Raw genomic sequence first — 26513 nt, forward strand, 5'->3', positions numbered from 1 at the left:
AATTTATTTATTTGAAAGGCAGAGCTAGAGAGAGAGAGAGAGGGAGAGACAGAGCGAGGGCTTCCATCTGTTGGTTCACTCCTCAAATGGCCACAATGGCTGGAACTGGGCCTGTCCAAAGCCAAGGAGCCAGGAGCTTCTTTCAGGTCTCCCATGAAAATTCAGGGGCCCAAGGACTTGGGCAGTTCCCCGCTGCTTTCCCAGGCCATTTGCAGGGAGCTGGATCAGAGGTGGAGCATCTAGGATTTGAACCAGCACCCATATGAGATGCCAGCACCACAGGCAGTGGCTTTGCTACTATGCCACAGTGCTGGCCCCATCCACAGACTTTTTGAAGCACTCTCTTTCCATGAGTGTGTATGCTCTAATGCCTAACGTGATTCTTAAAATAAAAAGAACAGTTGTTACTATCAAATCACAATGATTATTAATTAATTTTAAATTAATATTAGAACAATTCGTATCATAACTGATATAACATGTATAGTATCAGACAGGTCGCTTATAGTCCAGATAAAACTCCGGATACCAGAAAATTGTTTGTATTTGATAAATTAAGCTTGATAAATTAAGCATCATGTGAAAGATTTCTTACTATCATAAAATCTTAGCATTGAAAATACCTGTGGTTTTTATTCCTGGCTGTGGGAGGAAATCATTTGGGGAGCTTTATAAGTACATAGACTTCGAGCCACTAGCCCTGATCAACAGAGTCATTGGGGTGAGGGTCAGCTCGGGAATATGCACTTTGTTCAAGCTTGCCAGTGGATTTGGATGTTTGGCCAGGATCGAAAAACTCTTGCTTTTACCCAGAACAAAGACCTTCCCTGTGTGCTTCATATGTGCTTTGTGGGTAGAATGAATTCCCTTCTGCCAGTTTTTTCAGATTCTGGGTATTCCATACATAGACCCTTAGATTTGCAGGATGCTAACTCTACAGGGCACTAACCCCTGTTCAACATTAATTGAAATATGCAAGCAAGGTTATACATTGGCAGTTGGATCTGCATTTCACATTGTTTTTTAAAAGTGATTGTGTACAATATTCATGGACTCTTCCTTAGAGTTGCTTATCTAATTCCAAAGCCTATGTTACCCAATTCTAAATATTGATTTACTTGTCTTTTAGCATCCAAAAATATCTTAGGCATATGCTTAAGCAGTTAAAAACTAAAAATATTATTTTAAATATCAAATATCCTTTTCAATAAATATGCTTTTTTGAATCATGCCTATAATGTATGAGAGTACACACAATTAGAAGATGAGTTTAGTGGTGGGTGTTTGGATCAGCAGTCAAGATGCCACTTGGGTTGCCTATATCGTATAATGAGTGTCCAGTTGAGTCCTGCCTCCTCCCCTTGTAATTCAGCGACCTGCTGGCCACACCCTGGGAGAAGGCAATTGATGGCTCAAATCCTTGGCTCCCTGCCACTCACTTGGGACACCTGAACTGAGATCTGAGCTCCTGGTTTTGACCTGACCCAGCACAGACTATTGTGGGCATTTGAGGAATAAACCAGCAGATAGAAAATATCTCTGTGCCTTTCTCTTTCTCCCTCTCCCTCCTTCTCTTTCTCTTTCTCTTTCTCTTTCTCTCTCTCTCTCTCTCTCTCTCTCTCTCTCTCTCTCTGTCTCTGTCTCTCTCCTTCTCTCTACCTTTCAAATAAAGTACAAAAAATTTTTTAACTGATTTTGGTGCAAAAAATTTGAAATCCATGCATAGTTTTTTTCAAAATATACATTTTCCATGAGTGCTTTGAGGAGTCCTTGTATATGAGGCAAATTATGTTTTCTCTTTCCTCTTCTCCCATTCACCTGTTTAACTCACACTGCTGTTTTAAAAATCTTAAAGGATTAAAATCAAGGTAGTAGTAAATAAATGATATTCATTTTATAGCTGGACTCAAATTTATAGAAAATACTTGATTCTGCTCTCTCTGGGTTTAGAGCTCAGAGAGAAAGGACTTACAGGTTTTTCAACAGTGTCATAGTTCCTTGGCCTTTTCAGCAATTTTCTAGAACCCTGTGAAGAGTAAAATTTATCCAATGTATCAAAGAATGCCCCATTGACCCACAGACTATTGGATAAATTAATACTCTTAATTTGGTGATATCCTGATAACAAAATTTGTGCCAAGAAAATAAAGGAGGAAAAAGTCACTTTTGTTCTTTACATAATAAATCATTGATAAAAATATATTTTGATTTATTATTTAACAACTGCTCACAACCCAAGTATTTTATATCACAGGCCCACAGATGTGACCTTACCACTGAAGGATCCTCATTATCCTGACCATGATCTTGGAATCATTTTGCTCTCAGTGGTTCTTAGCCCGAAAGAAGGGGAATCCAGGGATGTGGTAAGTTGCCCCACAGCCTCAGCTGAGCTCTCCTTTCCTGCTCTCATTTGTTCAAATATTGTGAGCTTTCCTTTGACCCAGAGATAGTATTGAAGAGAAGCTGCATATGAAATCCTGGCCTGTCCTTTGTTCTGTGAGTATCCTGCCCATCACCGGTCCCTGCTCATTCCGTCTTTTCAGTTCAACTTCGCTGTTCCACACTCCAGATCAGAACCTCTTGTTGTAAATCAGGTGTTCCTTATCTGTTGACTTGGATCTCTTATCGTAAGATTTTTATTTCTCCATTTCAAACAAGTTACATTGCAGGCAATGATGTCTTCCACTCAGTATTTATTCAGTGAATACATTTATTAGTGAATTGAGTATTGGGAATATTAGTGAATTGAATATTGGGAATTCCACATTGAGATATACAGACCCTACTGTCTAACTGTGTTACTAAGTATACCATGACAAAGAAGAGGCGCTAAAATTATAACAGAGTTTCTGCTCTCCTGTATTTGTTTACTGAATGCTAAGTGACTACTTCTCATCTTCTGGATGGGCTTGCGTATGGGTATCACTCATTTGTTAGCACTGCCTGTCTTCCTTGCACACCATGCTGCTATGAGAAACTGACAAGGGCTACTGAGAAGCCAATTACTGCTGTACTGTGTAAGTGACATTGAAAAAGATCAGTTTCGATCCACATCAGTATGCTTACCAGTGCACCTGCTGGCACATTTTACCAGAGATAATTTATTAGGCTCACTGTGCATTCATATACCTGGGAACTACTCTAACCAGTTCTGGTTATGACATATTTTAGTGATAGGCATAATTTTTAAGGCAAGTTCAAGTATCTGTTTCAGCAATGTGTGCTTTGCTGTTCTAAAAGAATGCATGACTCAAGTTGGTATATATTGTCTGCTGAAAAGGTATCAGTGATAGGTCCCACAAGCTTGCAGGTGAAAATAGTGAATTCCAGTTTCAGCTTTGGAAGTGTTCTAAACTGATTGAAAAATTCACCCTTTCAAGAAGTATTGCTCTTCATTCTTTAAAAAAAAGTGAACACATAAATTCATTCACAATATTTGCTAAATATGGTGAAATATCCACACTTTATTCACTGAGGAAGAAATTTTTCTTTTCCAACAACTATTGTCAAATAATACCTACAGTGAGAACTTAGCATGGTGAAATTATATACACATGTGTGTGGAGGGAGGGATGGATGAGGAAGATTTTGTATAGAGAATGTTTAGAAATGGTTGCCCATCGTTTTAGAGAGCATGAATTCAGTAGATATTATTTAACTCAGCACACACAAAGAAGTATATCCTAGCTGGCCATCATGCATAGGAATAAGTTTCAAATACTGATTTTGTGCTCTGTTCAAATAATTCTGGTATTCACTAAGAGCCTGCTGTAAACTAGTTCCTGTGCTAGATACTAAAAATACAATAGAACACTGGATCCAATGTAGAATTTGGTGATCAAATAATAACAGAAAGTATAAAATGGCAACTGTTTTAAATGCCATGAAAGTCAGCCATATATTGCTGAAGAGCAAATAGAGGAAAATTTGTTCCATTCTGGAGGTCAGATTTTCTACAAGGAAGTCAGATGGAAGCTAGAGTACAAAGTGTGAGATGGAGCTAATAAGGCAGAAGCCAGGAAAAGAGAAGGCATTTCAGAGGAAACAATGCATGCAAAAGCCCTGTGGCTGGAGATCATTCCAAGAACTGGTAAGCACTGGAGCTTAGAGCAGGTGGAGGTCAGAACCATGTCAGAGACCTTAGTGCTTGAGGCCTCTGGAGAGGGAGCTCAGACTCTACAGAGTCCATTGGCCTTGCTAAGGTTTATGGTCCTTTCCCAAGAGCATCAAGGAGCCATTGAAAAAGTCTGCAAATGGGAAGTCGCAATCATATCATGTGTCTCGGAATATCTCCATATTTCTGCTTTGTAGAAAACAGATTGAAGGAGAAAAAGTGGGTAATTGGAGACCAATTAGGTAGCTGTTGTGTGGATCCAAGTGAAAGATGATGGAGATTTGAATTAGAGCTGTCAGAGGGTGAGGTGGAAGAAAATCTGTAGGCTTATCTGTAGGAAGTAAAACCAACATAACTCAGTGATAAAATATTCTTGTGTTGGGGTTCTTGTTATGCTAATGAAGAGCAGCACTTCATAAATGAAAATACTTAAGTACCTGAGGTCCTGTGTGTCCACCAAAGCATCCAAACGTGGCGATATTACTGAAGATTGCAAGGGGACAACAGTTGCTATCGTCTTTTGGGTGATTTGATGTTGGAGAGTTTGCTAAATTTTCACATTAAATAGATCCTTATAAAATACTCTGGCCTCAAACTGAGCATTTGAAGGATCCAGTCACTGTTAGGAGATCTGATGATTAAGCTACTGAGTTCTTCTAAATTACATAGAAATATGTGTCAGCACAGGCAAAGTCGTTCCCAGCATTATTTTTTTCTTCACAATCCTTATAAAAATTCTTTGATCCATTCATGCTCACAGTTTTTAGGTACACTTTCCTCATTATAAAAACATTACCTAAAAATATTGTAGTGCATGGGAGTGGATTATTACTGAGTTTTCAAATTTGAATAGTGGAAAAAAAATGAAGAACTTGAAAGAGTTACCCATCAAAAATCTGGTTTTATTTGTCTTCTTTGCTCTTTTTTCCTTTCTCTTCATCTTATCTCTACAGCCACATCCACACTTATCTAAAGAGTTCACCCTGATATCCTCATGCCATTTTTTTCACTCAAATCCTTAGGCTACCCTAGATTTTTGGGAAGAAATTCTTTACTGCCAGGTGTTTTTCACTCCGACTTCTTGCCCTCCCCTTTCAGAGCCCCTGATGGTCCTGGATTTATCCCCTTGCCTTAACTGGGATAGGAGGTCCTTTTTCCTCCCATCGTATGGTTGACACTGCCTGGTTTCTTCTTCATCAAATAATCAAGAAGCCTATCCAGGGCTCAGCAAGGGCACAGAGGCCACAGTCTGTCCCAGAGCCAGCCTCCGGCTGGGAAATACTTCCCATCGTGACCTCTGTCACACTCCAGGGAGTAGAGAGAAGGGTGATCCGTGGGGCTACGCTCACTCATCCCTGTGGGTGTCATCAAAGCTGGGTGGGTCCTGGGCCTGGTTGTGGAGAAGCCAGCTGGGTGAGGGGGAAGGCAGATGAGAAGAAAGGTGCCCCAAAGGAATCGTCACAGGGATCTATATCCTAGCTAATATGTTGTATAGGATTTGAATGCAGGTTTTGAAATGTATGCTTTGCTCTATGAAAATTCCCAACAAACACATACAAACTTGCTTTCTTTCATTTCTGTGTTTTGTTTTGGCCTGTTTGCCATTCTGACTATTTAATTTTAAATCTCTAAAACTAGTTATTAGATTTATGAATGCCCATCATGAGGTTTTGAAACTCTGAACAAGGACTATCTGTAGGTATCTATTAAAATAATTGATCATTTGCCAGGCATCGTGCTGGGTGTCCCATCCCTGCATTCTTTTTCTTCTATGTGTCCGGTGCCCTGATTCCCAGAGACTCACGATGAGGAGCTTTACGTCTCCCCAATAAGCAACACGTGCTCCCTCACTCACAGTTCCTGTCCCAGCCGTAGGAACTCCTTCACGGTTCACCATCTCTTTAGTTTAAGTGTTCTTCGGTGTCATCGACCTACCTAAAATATGCCTGACCTTCCCCTCACTTCCACCCTATATCCCATCACTTCTAGGGATCAGGGGATATGTGCATAAAACCTTTCTTTCGGTGGCTCCTCTCAAATCCCAGCCTAAGTGTATGTACCTGGTTGCTGTCCAGTGGGTTGCAGGTGAATCTTTGTGAGGATTGGAAGGGATACTGAAAAGGACCAAGGGAGATATTTTAAGTTGTTTGCTCTTGCTTCAATATTCAAATCCCTGTGGTTGTCACAATCTTAACTCATCATTAAATAATAATTTAATTTTTTGTTTAATTTTTTTTTAAGATTTAGTTATTTATTTGAAAGGCGGAGTTACAGAGAGGCAGAGTTACAGAGAGGCAGAAGTGTGGGGGGGGAGGAGGGTCCTCCATCCGCTGGTTCACTTCCCAAATGGCCACAATGGCTGGGGCTGTGCTAATCTGAATCCAGGAGGCTGGAGCTTCTTCAAGTCTGCCACATAGTGCAGGGGCCCAAGCACCTGGGCCATATTCCACTGCTTTCCCAGGCCATCAGCAGGGAACCAGATCATAAGTGGAGCAGCTGGGACTTGAACTAGTGCCCATATGGGATACTGTGGCTTTACTCGCTATGCCACAGCATCAGCCCCCATTTGTAAATTCTTAAAATTGGTGTATTAATAATGATCATCTGCTTAAATCAATCTAGAGGGCTCAAGGCTTTCTAATGATGGCAATGAGTTATAAGCCCTTCACTGTATTTTCTTCATTTTTAACATGTCTTGTGTTAGCTAAATGTATTTCTGTGGGCTCTATTTGAAGTTTCGTAGTTAAAAACAATCAGAGATCCAGCCTATCTTCAAATTCAATTTTCATATGCATGAAATACATAACATATTCTTGCAGTGAAAATGGCATGCTGAATTTTCACAAATTACCCAGCCACAAATCTTATTTTGAGAAATTCAAATTGAAAATGCAGAAAACCAGAAATCAGTTATTGAATATGTCTCAATCCATTTAATATTCAGAATGGTATATTGGGAAGGAATAGAGGGTTGTTTTATGTTTGCTCTAATACACTACAATTAAAAGAACAGTTCTGTTCTCTTCAGTTATTAGCTTACAAATAATTTATCGTAAGCCTTTGGGACTGATGAATTTTAGTTCAAGAGCCACACATTTATTCTTATGCCTGTGTTTATAAAACTTTGCTAAATATTTTATGTGTTTTAAAATGGAGAATGGAAAAGATGAGTTTCAAGAGCCTCTAACAGATTAATCCAAACAATCAAATAGGACAGAAAACATTAATGTTAAGCAAAATTCAATTTAAAAAAATAGGCAGAAATGAATAACTGGAAATACAGAGTACTTAGCATTACAAAGTGCTAAGATTTCTAAATTACTTATCTGGTGGGTTTTTATGCACTGTTAAATACTGACAATGCGTTCCATGAATAATGCAATTGAGATGATTTCTCCTTGTGTGGATTGCCAGTTTGGGAAATGGTTAACACTGAAACAGGAGTTGAAAAACTTCCTAACGCCTCTAAAACAGGCAATGTCTAATTAAAGCCATTGAAGACATGTGTTACGAGGAATAGCAAATATATTTCAGTTTCCTATCGTAAAATCTTCTCCATTGACTTCAGGATTGAGTCTTAAAAAAAAATCCAGATGTGGACAAACGTGTATTTTTCTAAGTCTCCAGCATTGTGTGTATAAGAAACCAAAACCAACCTTCACGGGAGCATGCCAAGAGCTGCATGGCACAAGTGTCACTTCTGTCTTGGTTGCATGTCCTGTGCTTTAAGCTGCTAACATGTGTAATGCATAAATGTGTGTCCTATGTATGGTATTTTAGTCTGATAGTGTGTTTGAGTTCTTTCTGGCTCTTTTTCTAGCAGAGTTCAATCCACAGCTTTCTTCATTGGAGAATATGTGAAATAAAAGTGAGTTAATTTGTGTTACACACTCTGTTAGATAACCTAGACCTACAAATTGCTTGACTATGGTTTAAGAAGTAGAAAATTCACAAAATATATGAACTGCCCTAGTTGGCGTCTAATTAGTTTACAAATATATGTTTCATAGTGGTTTATTTTTTGCATTTTAAACAATTATTACATAGTCAAGAAATATACACCTGTAAAAGTTGAATATGTATATTTTAAAACATGCATAAGAAACCATTCTGTATTTTTTGTATATATAGTAACTATATAATTGCCTTAGAAATTCACTACAATAAAAGATGAAAGTAAAAAATTGGATTCAGATTATGGAATCTTAAAAAATTCCCTTCTGCTGTTTTATCACCAGCCATAGTTTTATGCTATGTATTCCTTTTATTGACTTTAAGTAAGGCTTAGCTGCTAATGAGAAATTTGAATACTATAATAATAACATTCAATACTGACAGCTTCAGAAACTAGTTCATATGTTTTTCAGCTGAACTTAAGATCGTAGAGCAAAAAATCCTACTCTTCTAGAATTTGCTACATCTCCTGTGCTTAACCTTCCATAAATAATCTTCCTGACATCTCACAGTGCTGTTATCGATATTGATAATATATCTTAAAATTCATATACTTTTTTATCTTTCTAATGTTGTCAGTTTTATTGAGCCTACCTTAACCCAACTATTATTTAAAAAAAATAAATAACTAAGGGAGGGGCTTGGGAGTAGAATCCTTGAACCCATGGTGGATTTGGCCCAAGAGGCAGGAATTTTGTTATAAAATCTAGGGTCATTCTGAGAGTCACTGAATCTAATAATAACATTTTAGGGACTGAATCAGGAAATTAATTAATTTGTTCTTGCAACTTCCAAATCTTTCACACTTATACTTTGGGAAATCACTGGCATTTTGCTTGTAGCAGTTTTTCAATCTGAAAAAATAAAACCGTACATCCTGTTTATAATGCTGACTCTGAGAGGCAGGAAGAGTATCAGCCTTCTGTTTTGTCTTATATGTGGAAGATGAGCTGTATGTCGTGCTTCTGAGTCAAGGGCATGACCTTGCCTGCAGTATTGAATCCTTGTGCTACCTGAGATTGCATTCTCCCTAAGCCCTTTTCTCAGAGTGTAGCATTTCTTATAGAATGTAAGTTTATAGTAGTCTTAGATGTTGGGTGAAGATGATAAATTCTCATGAATGAACAGATTTTCCTTTTTTGTTTATTAATCTTAATTAACTTGAAGTATTGTCCTTAGGAATTACTGCTCTCTGTCCACTGGAACTCTGCTTCCTCAGAAAGTTGGGTATTTATTACCCGACTTCCAATAGGCAGTTTTGTGAATGTGATGTGCTGGGGAAGCATTTGCTTTCCAGTTGCCTTTTGGTGATGGTAGAAGTAGTAATATTGATGGTTATGATAATTGATTTAATATCAGCCACAAACATTTATTATATGTCTATTAGATGGCCATCCTCATTCCTCAATGGAGGAATTTGTTGCTTTAAAATTAGTTGATGTTAATACTCAGAAAACATAAAATATTCTCTTAATAGCATTTGATAACGATGGTTTGCAACTTCCTGTATTTGGTGGGGGGTGGCGGAATGATGGGAAAGTTATTGTAACCTAGGAAGTCTATTACTCTTCCACATTTTGGTCAATATTTAACACAGAATATATGAAGAGAACAAAAATCACCATTTACAGAGAGAAGGAATGTGTCATTACCATTGACAATTTTATAATTGTCGTAATGCCTACCTCTCCATTCTCTTGGTTTAGGTTAAAGATTGCCTTAGTCATTTTATGTCATGCCTTAGATCTCTTCTGTTTTGCATTTTTGTAGTCTATGAGTGATTTCTGAAAGGGCCCATCTCTACGATGAGCTCTGCTGAAAAAAAAAAAAAATGCAGTTGTTAGAGACACCTGTGCGTTTCCTTGCTAGACAACCATAGCAATTGTTTCTATAATCCATGTTCTTTGCTCCAAACAGTCCCGATTCTCTGCTTCATCTGCCTTAAAGATGATGGTAAAATGAAGACTAAGCAAAGAGGGTAATCAAGAAGCTAAATTCAGTTAGGAATTTTTTAAAGTGAAGAGAAGAAAAACAATAATATTTAGCTTTTATGCTTTACTTTGTTCAAGACACCAGTGATCTTAGACCTAACCCAAATCTCCAGAACCTGGATTACAACTTCTGGCCACGTGTCTTCCTTAATGACATAAACAAACAAAATTTAAAGGAAAACTTTTAATTAGAGACTTAACTGGAAGACGTATAAATAGTCATCACCATATGTAGCATTTTTCTCTGTTGAAACCATTTGAAGACCCTGATGTAGTTAAGACTGACTGGAAGCAATGACAATCCTAGGATCTCCCCAGAAGAATAGGCTTGAAATGTGTTTGAAAGGAAAACATTATTAGATATCCGCTGAAGCTGTGTGCACCCTCAACCTGCGCCGCCAGAAGGAATGCTGGGGAATCGCGAGACTCAGTCTCTTATTTCCCAGTCAATATAGGGTATTTGAAAATTTCCATTTCATGAAAAGATATTGTCCCATTGTTTTATATCAAAAAAAGATAAAGTAACTGAACTCTCACCAGAAAGACTGCCTGAATGTTAAAGGCGCTCATTAGTCCTGTGTGCGTGAGCAGCAATTTTTGTCTTGTGTAGCTGTTGCTGCAAACTGTTGGCTGTTTGAAAGGCCTAATAAGTGTTGCGTTTCCACTAGAAAACAACTGGCTGCCCTGTTGTGTACTTGAGTGAAAGATAATGAAAATGCTTTATTTCGTTTGCAGACAATGCTAATGAGGAAGAGTTGGAAAAGATCAAGTAAGGTAATTCTTAGCATGTGATCTTTCAGCTTTTCTTGTTGAGAAGAACTATCAGCTGCTTTCCCGAATCTCTCTCATACCTCCTCAAACTGTACCACGGAATTCCATCACTACTCAATGGTTCTTTTTTTTTCCCCCATAAACATTAAGCACACCATGCAATGCTTTTTAAGTGAGTAGAAATCACACTGATCAACAGCATCCTCAAATCATCCTCTCGCTAATCTCTGGTCACTTCTCAATGTCATTCTCAGCATCTGATCTCTGTTATGTGTACAACAGGGTCTAGAAAATCGCTTTGCTCCAGGAGTAAAACAATGAGGCCGGGGCAGGAGGAAAACTCCAGACAGAAGAAAAATGCATGCAGCGTTTTGTTTTTGTTCACAGAAAATGGAATATGAGGTTTTCTAAACTCAAAAATTCCTCTGTTGCTACATCTTTGGAGATACAATGAGGACAATTTTCCTTCACTGCCTCTTTCACTTCAAGAACTAAATGAATCTTGGGAGTGAGGGAATGTATGGTTCTTATAACATACTAAACCCTGGCTCCTATAACTTGTAAGATGAAGAAGTTATAAAGTTGGTTTTGGATTTGGTCAGTGGTGGTCTACCCCACTCATGGACACAGAAAAATAACAAGAAGCTGAATTTTGTTGCGAATAAGCCTCAAAGTAATCGAAGGGATTTTACTGATAAAAATCTTGTTGGCTCGAATTTCTACTTTAAAAGTCAGTGTTTTTTTTTACATTGTGACTAATTTTTTTAGACCCTGGAGCATATCAATCGTTTTTCTTCCATTCTGATTAAATCATGCTATTACTTAAGTTCTTTGATTTTGCCATCCTTATTACTATGATTTAAGAAAAAATACTTATATTGAAATGTTTTTTTATATTTGTGATAATATCTTAATCTGTTTTTCTTAGTAGAGTGGTCCCTGAAGTATTATAGCATTAATAACCAAAAGGTAACTCAAAATATATCAGGCCCTCATTAATAATCACTTTTATCACTTTAATAACATCAAAAAACTCTTAAGAAGTTATTGAATGTTTCTGACTCAGTATTTTTAACTAAAGAAAATTAATTTCCAAGAAGTTTTAAAGAAACTTTTTATTTTTCATATTTTTATTACTTTTTTCTGTGATTGTACTTTACAATTAATGTTTTATTAAAAGTATATGTATTTTATCACTTCTCAGCCTTTTGGCTAAGATCAAGTGAAAAGTATATGTATTTTAAAACTTAAAACTTTCTTTATTCCATTTATGTAAAAAAGTAGCAGTACATCACTATGTAGCAATATCCTCTTTTCCAGATATATTTAATTTTTAATGCTAGCACAGGATATTACACAGCAGTCAGTATTAGTAAGGATGATCCATGTTTATTGTAGCTTTAAAAGTAACAGAAATTAAGATTCTCCTTTAAAAATATACTCTTGATTTATATTTAATTTTAATAATAAATTACATAAAAATAAATGAATTTTCCTTCAATGTACAAAAAATTTGAAATAAGAACATCTATTTTAACTAATTTTTTAAAGACTTATTTATTTATTTGAATGTCAGAGTGAGCGAGAGAAAGAGAGAGAGAAAGCAGAGATGTCCCTCCACTGGTTCATTCTGCAATTGGCCATAATGTCTGGTGCTGGTCCAGGCCAAACCCAGGAGCCTGGGGCTCCAGTCTGGTTTCTCACGTGGGTATTAGGGGCCCACGCACTTGGACCATCATCCACTGTTTTCCAGGGAGCTGGGTCGGAAGTGGACTGGAGTAGCCGGGGCTCAAAAGCATCACTCATGTGAGATACCAGCCTCACAAATGGTGGCTTAACTTTGCCAGCCCCTCAGTATTTATATAGCTACAAGTCTTGGAGTTGTTCTGTGCTGTTAATGATCCAATTATGCATTCACTCTAGTCTGTTTTCAAAGCTTGCTGGTAAAGATAAAGAATCCCTGTATCTAACTCAGTGCTCATTTAAGTGTGTGGTATATTATATTTGGTACATGTGGCTTTGGGGTTTTAACATAAGGGGTTTTCAAGTTTGTAAAACTTACTGGTGATACTGAGTGCTGAGTTCACTGACTTGGTTTTTTTCCTACGAGAACGGACTGAACACTTGCTCGTTCATTCAGATTTTCACTGTGCTCCACAACGTGTGCCCATGTTTGTCTATCTCAATGTTGTAAAAGTTCAGGGTTAAACTCACAATCTAGGGAAGGCTTAGCATTCCAGTTACCTCTTAGTTCACTATCCTTCTGCGCTGTAGCTGGACTCTGCCCCCAAATCCTTTCTTCTGGTACGTACACTGTGCTTCCTGGAAAGCTAAGGCATAAGTCACTAACCCATGTCGTTCTCTAAATTTTACTAAGTCCCTGTTTGGTGCAAATGCATCCCTTTTCCAATTACTTCAAACACTAGAATCCCTGCATCATCCCCTTACAGATTCTTGACTGAGGAAGGAATCTTCCTGTTTTGTTTTAGCAAAGAGGGTGTCATTAATTTGCATGACATTTGAATAGGGTTATCTCACATTGGATGTAACTGTGCTCCCAGGCAAAGGTGAAGTTTCATATAAACATGTACACTTCTCTCCCTGGGCATCTTGACTTACAGGCAGGGGTTATGGCAGGGGTCAGTCATGCGGCCTTTTGTCTTGGCATGCCAAGGGCATACGTAGAACCTGAAACTGATAAACGTGGCAGCACACACGTTGGACAGCTGGACAGCATCGTGAGAGATTCTTCTCAGTGTGGAGATCTTCCTCCTGGACTTGAGTTCTTTCAGAAGTCACATGACTACAAAGGAAGAAAAATTAACTTGACGTTATTTCTTTAATACACACGTCTCCCTTTCATCCAAGGTGCAACCACTCATGGAATTTCCCATTACCTAAATATCTACTTGTCATTTGCATCATCTTGACGTGCTGTGATGACATTTCTGTCCTTGTTTTGGTCCCCACACTTCTGTAAGTAATGGATTCTCTCAATGGGAACCCTATTTGCAGCACTCACCCAAGGTGGGATTGCATGTACTGTTGAGATCAATAGCTTCAGTGAAAGGGCCAGGTGATCATAGTTGCTGTTCAGGATCAATTTACATATTATTTGGAGTAACTGGGTTATCACCTAATAACAAGTAGGCAAAAGGTAAGGGGAAACAGCTAAACTTATCTCTGAAAAGCACGAACACATAAAAGAGTTGCTGTATTTGAATGGTGCTCATATGAAACCACTGCACACTTAGAAATCCTAAAACAGGTCCTCTGCCAGGAGGGGTAACATCCTTTCACAATTTCTGGTTTTCCACAAGCACCCTGTTCATCACACACATTTTAAAGTATGCCCCACACTCAGCTGTTACAGAAGAACATTATTTTCAGAAGAAAGAGATTGATGTCTCCCTAAACTTGGGCAACTGGATAATTATCCCGGTCAAAGAGTTACATTGATGTGACAAAATGTGTTTTGGCAGAGAAATGGTAATGCCTTGAGTTATTGCAGCATTTTATTCTTTAGAGGAAACTTATCATTGATAATTTATTCTATGGTTAAATTATTCATCAAGAAAATTTTATGAGCTCAAAAAAGAACATTCATATGTATTTGTGAATAGATTCTGTGGAGCAAACCAAAAATGGGGAAAAGTGAAATAATTGGCTCTATGCAGTGGTTAGATGTTATGATTTCACACTGTGTTGTGTGTGTGCGCCTGTGCTTCAATGAGAAAGAGTGTGTTTACCAATGGAAAGAGTGAAAGAATAATGAACTTATGTGCTTTCATTGAATTAATTATATGAGAAATACTGTTGTGATACTGTAAAGACAAACATGTTGCAATTCACATCCACAATAATAACAGTTTTGAGTTGTTGTCTTCAACAGAGGTTCGTCCTTTGCATAATATAATATAGACCCCTGTGATATGTCTCATTACCATATCCGCTATTACTTGACAGCTTATGTCATCTTTTAGTAATATTCCTTTTTATGAAGATTTTGTTATAATTAGCCTAATTTTACTGAACACTTTGTTCGTTGGTTGAATGAAGCAATTTTTAGTAAGACTTTTGGCAAGGATAGCGTTAATTGAAACGAGAGAGTGCTTTCCACAAGTCTGTAAGGCGTAGTCAAACCTGACACCGTGGATGACACATTAAAAATGCAGCCGTGAAAGCCTGGGAGTGCTTCAACTTAAGTAACACGGAGAAACAGATTAACACATTTTTTAATATCTCACACAGTCAGAATAATGAAAAAAAAAAGTCACTACTTAACAATTATCAGGTCCTTGCTAGAGAAGCCTCATCTGTTGATCAGGAAGACTTGGTTTTTTTCAGCTGCAAAAGATGAAAACTTTTTGGTCAACCATGCATAACCAAGAGGACTTTAGTGTCTCATTTCTCATTTTATGCTTTTATGTTTTTGAAGGAAAAATTAAATTCAGTTTTAAAATCTTTATTTTGCTGTTGTTACACACCCAAAGCTCTGTTCTTTGGAAATGCTATAAAGTTATTCTCAAGGTTAAGACTCCAGCGATTCCAGAATGCAACAGTGAACAGCAGACAGCAATTCGATTATGTGTGGATTTTGACTCCAGTTAACCAAACTACTGAAATTTGGAGTAGGTTCTTTACAACACAGATATTATCATAATGCCAGTAAATATTTGATTATCCCACAAAATACATCAATCCATAATTAAATTTTATCTTGAGATGCTGTTTTCTTGCTGTTTTCATATTTACCCATGGGCATAAATATCATACATTTTTATGTATGATAATTCATAACTCCAGGTATCTGTTGTAACAATGGCATTGCATTTATTTGAGTGCTCTTGTTGAATTTTTTAAGTGTTATGGGTCCTTCTGGGAGCAAATCTGGATGAGTCGGCGCAACATGCAAGGGCAAAATATAATTTCAAGCAGAGAGTGGATTCCTCCATGCGTGTGTCCTGGATCTGATGGCTGATTGGCCTGCACATGGCTACCTTGTATTACAAGTGACCTGACAGGTTTCCCAAGATCCTTGTTAGGCTGGCCCAGGGGGACTCCAGGATAACACACCCATGGGCCTAATCTCAGATTACGCGGCCTTTTCATTAAAAGAAAGAAAGTAGATGGTAAATAAGTAGCTAGGTAGGTAGGCAGGCAGGCAGGCAGATAGATGTTAAATCGGATGCAAGTGGGAGAAGATTTGTTGGTTTTAATGTACCCTAAATGTGCACAATTAAAACAATTCTTAATTTTGTGAGACTTCTGCTTCCAAAGTCCTGGTTGACATAGCTGTTGATAGGCCTAGTTAACATCATAAGTCAACTCTGTTGGTAGGATAGAATGTCTGAGAGCCACAGCTTGTCATTTTTTTTTTTAATTTTTAAAGATTTATTTATTTATTTGAGAGGAAGAGTTACAGAGAGCCCGAGAGACCAGAGAAAGGTCTTCTGTCTCCTGGTTCACTCCCCTAATGACCACAACAGGTGGAGCTGAGCTGATTTGAAGCCAGGAGCTTCTTGTGCATTTCCCAGGCAGGGGGAGGGGCTCAAGCACTTGAGGCATGCTCCACTGCTTTTCCAAGCCATAGCAGAGAGCTGGATCAGAAGTGGAGCAGCCAGGACTTGAACTGGCTCCCATATGGGATGCCATCACTGCAGGCAGCAGCTTTACCCGCTATGCCACAGCGCCGGCTTCCAAGAGCCACAGTTCTGATGAACAGTGAACGCAGTCTGGCCAGGAAGTTTATGTAAGTGGTTTATTTGTGTACTTAGTCAGTTTTTACTCTTTTAAATGCCCAAAATAATATTGACAAAAGGATATCCTATTCTTATAAATACAAGCTTTATATTTAGGAAGCCCAGCTGAGTTGAGTCTTACATTTGAATCTCAAGGTTCAGAATTTCAATTTATTGTGAATATTATAAGTGATGAATTATGATAACATGTTTAAAAACTGTACACATGCAAGTTAATTTTAAAATATCAATCAAGATTTAGTGGCTAGTCGTTATTCTATCTGATAACAAAGTCTTTGAAATTTTCTGTATTAATTTTATATAGCAGCCCAGAAAAGAGCAGCATGTGCATTTGTTGGGAAAAACATTAACTTTTAATTTTATTTCCTTAAGAAAAGTTTATCTTATGGGTTTTTGAATCTAAAATCTAATTTGTAGATGGTTACTGTGGTAGATTTTTGGAGACCAAAGTAAACCTAAATAAGATCTGCTGAGTAGATGTTAATTACTTTAAAAAATGAGGGACCTCAGTAGAAATAAGTTGACAGTTCATTAGTTTGAATAACTTCAGTCATTTTCTGTTGTCAGTTGGGTGCCTCTAGTTTTTGTTTTGTTTCCTTTAGCTGTAACTGCATAATTTTAACACTTTTTCAAGGGTACTTTCCCTCACATAGCCTCTTTCTTCATGAAGACTGAACTGTAACTAAATTGTGATCTAAGACCATTCTGCTCTGGAATTCATGAATCTTTTATGTTATTTTTCTTTCTCTCCTCAGTGAAATCAGCACTTTTGTTTAGGGCTCATTATTGTAATGCTAGGTGTTTTGTTATTGCTGCTGTTGTCATTATTATTATCATTAGAAACTCTGGTGATAGGAAGGCCTTGGCTGACTTGTAAATTTCATGCCCACTCAGAGCAATAAATGACACAAGGGGTCACAAGGAGATTAAATCGTTTCATTTGAAATAAAGGCCTAAATTTACATGGGAATATGTGTTATAAAGTGAAATTGTTGTTGATGAATTGCAGAGGTAATTAAACATGGCATGAAAAGTACAGCCTAGGGACTTCAGTGGATCCAATGTGGCTAATATTTTTGTTTCTCAAATTTTAAACAGAGAAACTTAAGTCCTAAATCTCAATCATTAAAACTCCCACTCTGCTCCCAAAATTCATGAATCTCTTTTTAGATACTAGACACACAATTAGGTCAAGGCCCTCTGCTTTCGTCTGAGAAAGGTTGAAAAGAATGAAGTTAATGCTGCTTCAATATTAATCACCTTAGACCACCTAAAACCCAAATGAATTAATAATACTCTTAAATGCTAAACGATTGCCTCATTTGCTAAAAATACCTTGAGTCCAGAGCCAAGAACTTTCATCTCCATTAAAGTTGCCTTAATACATTTACATTAAGATAACTCTCTAAGTTCTGTAACTTGTCATTGACTCAAGTCATATAGGGAGAAACGATTTGTATAAGACTTCAGACAGTAACTTTTGTATATTTGAATATTTTTAGACATGTTGCTAAATATACTGCTTAATTAAAACAATTGCAAATCCAAATAAAGAGCACTGATCATTGAAAAGGAAAACACGCATGTTCTTTGAGATGAAAAAGTAGCATAGCCTCAAAAAAACTACAGTCACTACATCTAAGGTTGGTGCCCCAGAGTCCAAATACAAGTGTATTTTCTAGAGATTTTTTTGGTTTGCTTAGAAATGGAAGTGATGCTAAAGTGTGACAGATGAAAACCATAGGTAGAAATATAAATGAATCATTACTCTGTAGTGATGGTAAAATAGTGTCTTAAATGCAAGACTGTTTCTTGATTATCTCTTGACATGAGTCATCATGCTACGTGACTGAAACTAATCTGAACCAAGAACTTGGGAAAAGCTTACTGGTTTTATTATGGAATAGATTTTATGTTGGGGAGGGAAAGTTCAGGTAGATTACATAGATAACCTTTGATGCAATTCTAAGTCTAAGCTTAGATTGCTCAACATTGCTAAACACCATAAAGTATTTTAGTTTATTATTCTTTTCTAGTATGATTTGTGGTATCCTGTTGGCAAGGAGTATGTGCCCCCAACTACATGTCATTCTGAGTGACCGGCAGTCAGTCAAGAACTTTTACTGAGCGTTAGGCATCACGAGAGGAGCTGGATCTCTACAATTTCAGTTGCTAAGATGAAAATCCTAGAATAATCAAGGTGGTGGCAACACTGCTTCCTGCTCATCTCAGCATCAGAGATTGATACTTTCCCATAACTGTCGTCAGTCTCTCATAACTTTATCATAACTCACACCCAGAGACAAAATGCAAACACCTGAAGTTCAAAGGAAAAAGGTAATTGAAATGATCTGCTTAAAAATGGCTAACTCTATTTTTTACCTGTTGAATTGAAGTTGATTTGACTTTATAAAGATCTGAAGATTAGGGAGTAAAATATCCAGCTTGAATCCACTGCTTTTTTGTAGCCTGTAGACCCTCTTTTGCAACATTCATTTCTTGTAAAATTACTTTGGGAAAGCTCAACCCAGTCATTTACATTCTATTGTATAATTTTGTAATATTTTAATAGTATATTATAAAATTAGGAATTTTTTGGCAAGGAATTAAGCCAATTTTGAATTGGTACTTTTTTTTTTTTTTTTTTTTTTTTGACAGGCAGAGAGGACAGTGAGAGAAAGAGAGACAGACAGAAAGGTCTTCCTTTGCCGTTGGTTCACCCTCCAATGGCTGCCGCAGCCAGCGCACTGCGCTGATCCAGTGGCAGGAGCCAGGTGCTTCTCCTGGTCTCCCATGGGGTGCAAGGCCCAAGCACTTGGGCCATCCTCCACTGCACTCCCAGGCCACAGCAGAGAGCTGGCCTGGAAGAGGGGCAACTGGGACAGAATCCGGCGCCCGGACCGGGACTAGAACCCGGGGCACCGGCGCCGCTAGGCGGAGGATTAGCCTGTCGAGCCACGGCGCGGGCCAGTACATGTTTATAAGTTAAGATTTCAACTATCCTTTTTTAAAAATGTTCTGAAGGCCTATAGCTAACACTATTATTTCTAAAGGGGACAGATAAATCTTAGATTATGCTTAAACAGTTCTGCTTCCTATAATGAAACTTCAGATTCTGAAATTTACTAATCAACAATTAAGAAGAAAGAGGTAAGTGGACTCTTTTAAAAATAACAGAAGCAATCCTCTCTAAACTTGATTATCATTAGTATTACAGACGAACAGGAAGAAATTAATTTATTCTTAGTTTCTAAATATCCAAAGTATCTTTAGGACATATACATTTTGGTTTTTAATTTGCTTTCGTTTTATTTCTTTTGGTTTTTATTTGTTTCTGTTTAGAATACTAAGTATTTGCAAAAAGTCTCAAAACTTGGCTAAATATTTGTTTGTTTTTAGGCACTCTCAGAAAATGAAGTGGTCGGATCTTATTTCTCTGTGAAGTCTTTCTTTTGGAGGGTAATGTTGAAATCCTTTATGTTAATATTCTTGATTTTTGGTTCTGGATAGTAGATCTGAAAGTTCAGTGTAAAGTAGAAATTATGCGTTTAAATATAGGTTCCCAGAGATATGTATTCATTTATTCTCTGGGTTAACTTTTATTCTTAATCATCTGTGTAACTGGCTCTTCTTTCTTCATCTGTCTACATTCAGAACTTCATTTACTTGGCCATTTACTTTGGTCATTTCTTCATGGGACCAAGTTTATTCCAAATTCTTAATTCCGGAGACTTTCAAAGAATGTGATGGTGCTGTCTGAAGCCCCGTTAAGGTTCTTTTTCCCTTTTGTGAAGTGGGGTAATTTTCTGTTCCATTTCTGTTTGGGAAGAATTTGTTTCTATTAACAATGATGTTACACAATGTGTATATTAGATATTTATGATACAATCGACTCTGCTTTTGATTTAAAGAAGAGATAAATGAAAATGTCATTGAGAATTTGTTTTAAATGCCATTGCAATTTAATTTACCCTTTGAGGTCTTAAACATGACGAGCTCTGTTGTCCATTTTGTTTCTCTGCTGTAATCCTGCATGATGTACAGAATGATTTATTACTAACACACTTAGTACTTACCTTTAAGAGCATCCTTCTTTGGAAAATCCACATGGGATTACATAGCAGTAGATATCGCAATAAAAATGCTGTATTCTTGCTGCTTGGTCTTTTTTCCTTTCTTGGCTCTCAACCTGCTCATGACTGAAAACTATTTTTTTTCCTTTAGAGTTTTAAGATTTGTTGCAGAGTGGTGGGTACCAAATTAAATAGCACAGCGGTCAGTGGGCACATATAAAGCACCTGTACTCACTGCTCCTTCTACAACACTGACTTCATAGCCTTTTACAGTTGAGTGCAGATTTACAGCTGATGTAGCTTTTGCCTCTTCACTTCCTTTCCATCTACTGTCTGGGTGCCTTCACTGAAGTGATTCTGCAACTTTGCTAAAATAATAGTAATTCTTACATATTCATGGATTGTTGCTGAATACACAAGGTGACTATTTTTAAAAGGTTCCATAATCTTCAATTGGAGATAGCTGTTTGAAAAACTTTTTTTTTTTTCCAGTCTTTTCTTAAGACCTACAATAGTGATTTCATATGGCACCCTTGCTGGAGAACAGAATTAGAGGATGTCTTGTGTTAAGTTTGTTCCACTTGCAACAAATGTGCAAATGGATGGTTGTGAACAGAGATGTGCTACCAGGGCCAACTCCATAATCAATACTTTTTCAAGGACTTCCTTTGCAGTGGCTCTTTCAGCACCTCCTTTCGACTTTGCTATTCCCAAATTCGTCTTCTACTTGTCAGTACTTCTCCTTTGGCTGTATTGATTCTTAAATATTCTTTAACAATCTTTCTCAATCTCTGGGAGATTAACAAATATGCTAGCTTTAAAGATAACCTTTTTGTATCCAAGATACAGTGATAACATCTTTTGCTGGGCATAAGACAAAAAAAATGAATGATAAACTGAGTCACAGAGACACCCCCCTTTAGGGGTCATCTAATTAGGCCCCGAGAAGTGACATCGCTGCCTACAAGTACCCAGATCAAGGTCAAATCTCTCCTCTTCCCTCCTCTCTCCTCCCTTCTCTTCTCCACCTCTGCCTCCTCCTCCTCCTCCTCCCCATCCCTGTCTCTCTCTCTCCCTCCCTCTCTGTCTCTCTCTCTGAATTTACAGCACTCGAGTTTCCCTTTGAGTTGCTGATGACAGAATTGCCCCTAAGATTTTCTTTATTTACATCTTTTCAAATCCCCCCTGTACCATGTGACCCTTCTCTTTAGCCACCAAAGGATAGATGTATTTGAGGGTAATAAGATTTCCGTATTTGAGGTCCCATTTACAAGATCGGCAAATCAGTGGCCAAGTCTACTCTGAAAGAGTATGAGCTCATGTCTTCCCATTCAGAGGCTGTTTTGACAACAGATCCTATTGCTCTTTGCCCGGGAAACGTTGGTATTCTGAAGAACTTTTAGAGAAGATCTATACGAAAGCTTTCCCACGGATATTTTCAGATATGCCAGAAAACCTGACTAACTCAGATAAAATCTTGCATGAAGAAATGGCATGTGTTTTATGGATTAAACAGGATGTGATTTGAAAGAAAATTTAGGCCGGCGCCATGGCTCAACAGGCTAATCCTCTGCCTTGCGGCACCGGCACACCGGGTTCTAGTCCCGGTTGGGGCACCGGATTCTATCCCGGTTGCCCCTCTTCCAGGCCAGCTCTCTGCTATGGCCTGGGAAGGCAGTGGAGGATGGCCCAAGTGCTTGGGCCCTGCACCCCATGGGAGACCAGGAGAAGCACCTGGCTCCTGGCTTCGGATCAGCGCGATGCGCCGGCCACAGCGGCCACTGGAGGGTGAACCAACGGCAAAAAGGAAGACCTTTCTCTCTGTCTCTCTCTCTCACTATCCACTCTGCCTGTCAAAAAAAAAAAAAAAAAAAAAAAAAAAGAAAGAAAATTTATCAGCTTAATTTACAAGGATTAATGTCTATGAGGTAGCAATTGAGTTACACTAAATTCTGGTAAGCACCTGCTCTGTTGGAATTGTCAGTGTTTGTTATATCTTAATTTTCTTGAGAGCAAAACGATGGAAGGACAAAAGTGATGCAGTGACATCCTAATTTTCCAGAAGCATAACTGTGCTACTCAGTTTTTCATTACTACAATGAAGGCCCCAAAGCAGATAACTTAGAAAGAGAAAAGAGTTACTTAGCTCTCAGCTTTGGAGACTCAAAGTCCAAATAGCACAGCTCAGGTTTTGGCTCTGGCAGGGGGCCCTTGGCCAATGAGGAAGCGCACTTAGAGGAAGGCTCACCTGGTGAGACAGGAAGTGGGGGGGGAGGGCGGAAAGGGACCCAAACTCAGGCTTTTCCAGCCATCTTCTAATGGGGACTGAAGAGGTCACATGGAAACCACCTTCTGGTGACGTGACCTCAGTGACCTAAGTTCCTCCCACTAGGCCCCACCTCCTAAAGCTCCCATCCACTCGCAGTAGTGCACCCTGGGGGCAAAGCTTTAACATACAGACCTTTGGGGACACTCGAACTAATACCCAGATCATAGCAATACATTTAAAATTCATCAGACACCATAGCTCAGGACCCACAACATTAAACAGTGCGTATGGCTCTTTGATGTTTCTCTTGAAAACACTACAGTGTCCATGAAATCACATCAGATTACTCTGTCAGAATCTCACTAATAACTTTTAACTTCTCATTAAAGGGTGGTAACAATGTAGTTCTTTCCAATCTTAGCACACTCATTTCTTCCTAGTTCTCCCCACTGAGCAGTTATCTAGACTCTGCTAACGGTTAATTAAATAAACCATCTTCTGAGGACGTTGAGGCAAATTAAAGAGAAACTTTCATGTTTTTAAAGTGCAAAAGGCTAGGCTATGCCATGATAACTCATATATAAAGGTGAAGGAAAGAATCATAACGGGCAGAGTAGACAGAAAAATACAGAATAATTTGGAGTTAATCAGTGCTCCATCTTGTGGCAGGGGCAGGCAGAAGTGTGGTTGAAAAAGACTCCAGAGTACTGACTTTGTAAAACAATGTGATTCTGTGCTACAGCATTGCATTTTGAACAACTCAGCTACATATGACAAGAAAGGTTCTTTTAAAAAAAAAAAAAGATTTATTTGTTTATTTGAAAGGCATTTAGAGAGAGAGAGAGAAAGAGAGATCTTCTATCAGCGGGTTCGCTTCCCAAATGACTGTAATGGCTGGAGCTGGGCTGATCTGAAGCCAGGAGCCAGGAGCTTCTTCTGAGTCTCCCACATGGGTGCAGGGGCACAAGCACTTGGGCCATCTTCTGCTGCTTTCCCAAGTGCATTAGCAGGGAGCTGGATCAGAAGTGCCACAGCCGGGGCCAGAACCAGCGCCCACATGGGATGCCAGCTCTACAAGCAGCTGCTTTACCTGCTACACCACAGCACCAGACCCCAAGAAAGATTGTTATATTAATTCTGGTTTTAGGTGTGGAAGCAAGACTCATAAGTATACTTATTAATTTTTAACATCACAAGAGCTTTTTGTGCAAACATGACATTCTCATCCAAGTCACTTTTATGCACAGACACCCCACAGACTTGAGCTTACACACATTTCCCAATAGTGATGAGCCTATTTAACAAAGTCAACCATGAGATTAGTATTTCCTACATCAAAAACATTTGTAACCTCTAATCAAAAGTCACCCAACAAAGGTCTCTGAAGGCAAACCCAGGATTATTATTCATTTCCCATGTCATTCGTAGAAATTTGTAGAATACTCTAGCAAACCAGCAAGATTACAATGTACATGATGATTTTCTCTTCGTGTGCATTTTTGAGCAAACAATAAAAGCTTAAGAGCATTTGGTTGGCCACAATTAGAGAGGACATTTACAACATCTTATATAAATAACTTCTAGCACCATGAATGATATCAAGGAACAAGAGAAATAAGAAAGGACATTTAGAGAGAAAAAACAGGAGAACTTCTCTAAGGATTATAGTGTCAGTGAATCATCTTCCTGGGAAAAAATAAAAGGGGGGATCGAAACTTTATTACTAGATGAGACTCTTCCAAGTAGGATGGACAAAGCACCGGGCGGGCTTTCTGTAAAGGCAATCCTGCTTTAAGAGGATGGCAATGGCAGAACAAATCTGCTACTGGACTTCATCATCTGGGTGCAATTCACTGGAATGAACTGTGCAGCAAAGGGGAGGAGAGAACATGTCTGGGCCTGGAGCTAAGCTAATAATTGCCCCACACTCTCGTCTTCCCAGTACAAAGCAGCCATTCTAGGCTGTCATTATCTCTTCTTTGTAGTGTCTCCTGGATCATTTGATTAAATGAAAGCATGTATACCCCTGTGCTGAAAATAGAGGAGAGAGCTCACTCCACTCATGGCTTATTGTAAACACACAAGCAATGTATTTCACTGCGGTTTCAATGTCTGGGTCTCTTGGAATGATTGGGTTGTACGCAGGTAATGAAACCCAAGATGACAAAAGCCCAGGATTATTTGTACATTTCAGGGAGAAGACTAGTATAACTGTGTTCCTTTGGTCACATGTTAAGTCTCAATAGATTTTTGCTTCTTGATTTTGATCTATTTTTAAAGCAGAATCTAAAATAATGGGATATAGCCTGTTGCTAGTTACCTAGTTTTTAAGGAATAAGCAATGTTTATTAACTAGAATTGCAATATAGAAGTATTCTGAAGTTATATGCTAGATGCTACAGCTTTACTACTTTATGAAGAGACATCAGACTATAATTTATTATACAATAAAGTTAACTCTCACATACTTTAGTTTAAAGCATATGCTAAGGTTATTACCACCTGCCTACTTTGACTTCCTCTAAACACCCAGTCAGCCTTTCTACATAATCTACAAAAGCAAGAATATATTGCATCTGCATGGAAAGCATAGAATTTTGAAATGCTCTGTACCACTTATCCTTTTAATTGTATTGTGAACTTTTTAGGCTATGTCCAAAAAAAGATCCAGCAGGGGAAATCATGGGGTAGGTATCAGCCGTCCCAGGGGCTGAGGTCAGCTTTGCCTTTCTCTAGCCATTTGATTAGAGTCCCTACTTCTATGATCCATACCCGTTTTCCTCTTCATCTCAACAACGAGATGCTTGTCGTGGAAAACACTGAGGTGTGGAAACTGCAGTACGGTGAGCTGCTCGGTAAGTGTTTCCATACTTCCGTGTGGTCTGCCCTCTCTTTGGGCTTGGCCTCATCCTATCCTTCCTGTTGATACTATTAAATCTGGTGCTTCTTTTCCCACCATAACACTGTTGTTTAAAAACCTGTAGCTCCTCTCCCACTCCTTTCATTCATACTGTCAGTCCCATCATCATCATTTCCTTCCAAGGATTTCCTGTCCAGCTCTATCATTCTTAATCCATCTCTTTTTGCTTTGTTGCTTTTGGTCTTAGTAGGAAAGGGATCTTTGGGTTGCTTTTGTTAGCCAAGGCAGCGAAGAGAAGTCTTATATGGGACAAAGGCTTTCTATTATTTTACACATATCTCTTTAATCATTACTTAAGATCCATATGTAAGGTGCAGGGTTAACAACATCATACTTATGGCTGTCTGTCCATGTAACATTTTTTTTCTCAAGCATTAGCACATTTTTAACCTCAGGGAAAAAATTGTCCAAACACCTTTGAGGCTGCAGACTTGGAAAAATTATTCTCTTCTTGATTTCCCTGTTGTTTCTTTTCTCTGATACATATACTAACCAACAGTCCTGAAGCCACTTAAGCATTATCATCACTGTATAATCTCTGGGCTTTATTTCTTGACTACTGCAACATCATTCTCCTAAAAGAAAAAGAAATGGAACTGTTGCATTGGCATTTATCTCCATGGTACTGGAAAGACATTCTCTAAGAGACTTGAAAA

The 26513-nt window shown here is 38.3% G+C and overlaps 1 protein-coding gene across 5 annotated transcripts in view; it reads left to right on the forward strand.

The window, feature by feature from the left end:
* MCTP1 (multiple C2 and transmembrane domain containing 1) overlaps positions 1–26513 on the forward strand; it is a 614838-nt gene that overhangs the window by 369111 nt on the left and 219214 nt on the right. For 2 of the 5 annotated variants that reach the window (XM_062212397.1, XM_062212399.1), the window contains exons 5-7: positions 2255–2366; positions 10798–10836; positions 19995–20054. In XM_062212397.1, coding sequence (XP_062068381.1) covers positions 2255–2366; positions 10798–10836; positions 19995–20054 — 211 coding nt within the window. The remainder of the gene's footprint in view (positions 1–2254; positions 2367–10797; positions 10837–19994; positions 20055–26513) is intronic. The other 3 variants (XM_062212394.1, XM_062212398.1, XM_062212396.1) reach the window with 3 other exon arrangements.

The sequence above is a fragment of the Lepus europaeus genome, chromosome 15, assembly GCF_033115175.1.
Source record: "Lepus europaeus isolate LE1 chromosome 15, mLepTim1.pri, whole genome shotgun sequence".
Lineage (NCBI taxonomy): Eukaryota > Metazoa > Chordata > Mammalia > Lagomorpha > Leporidae > Lepus > Lepus europaeus.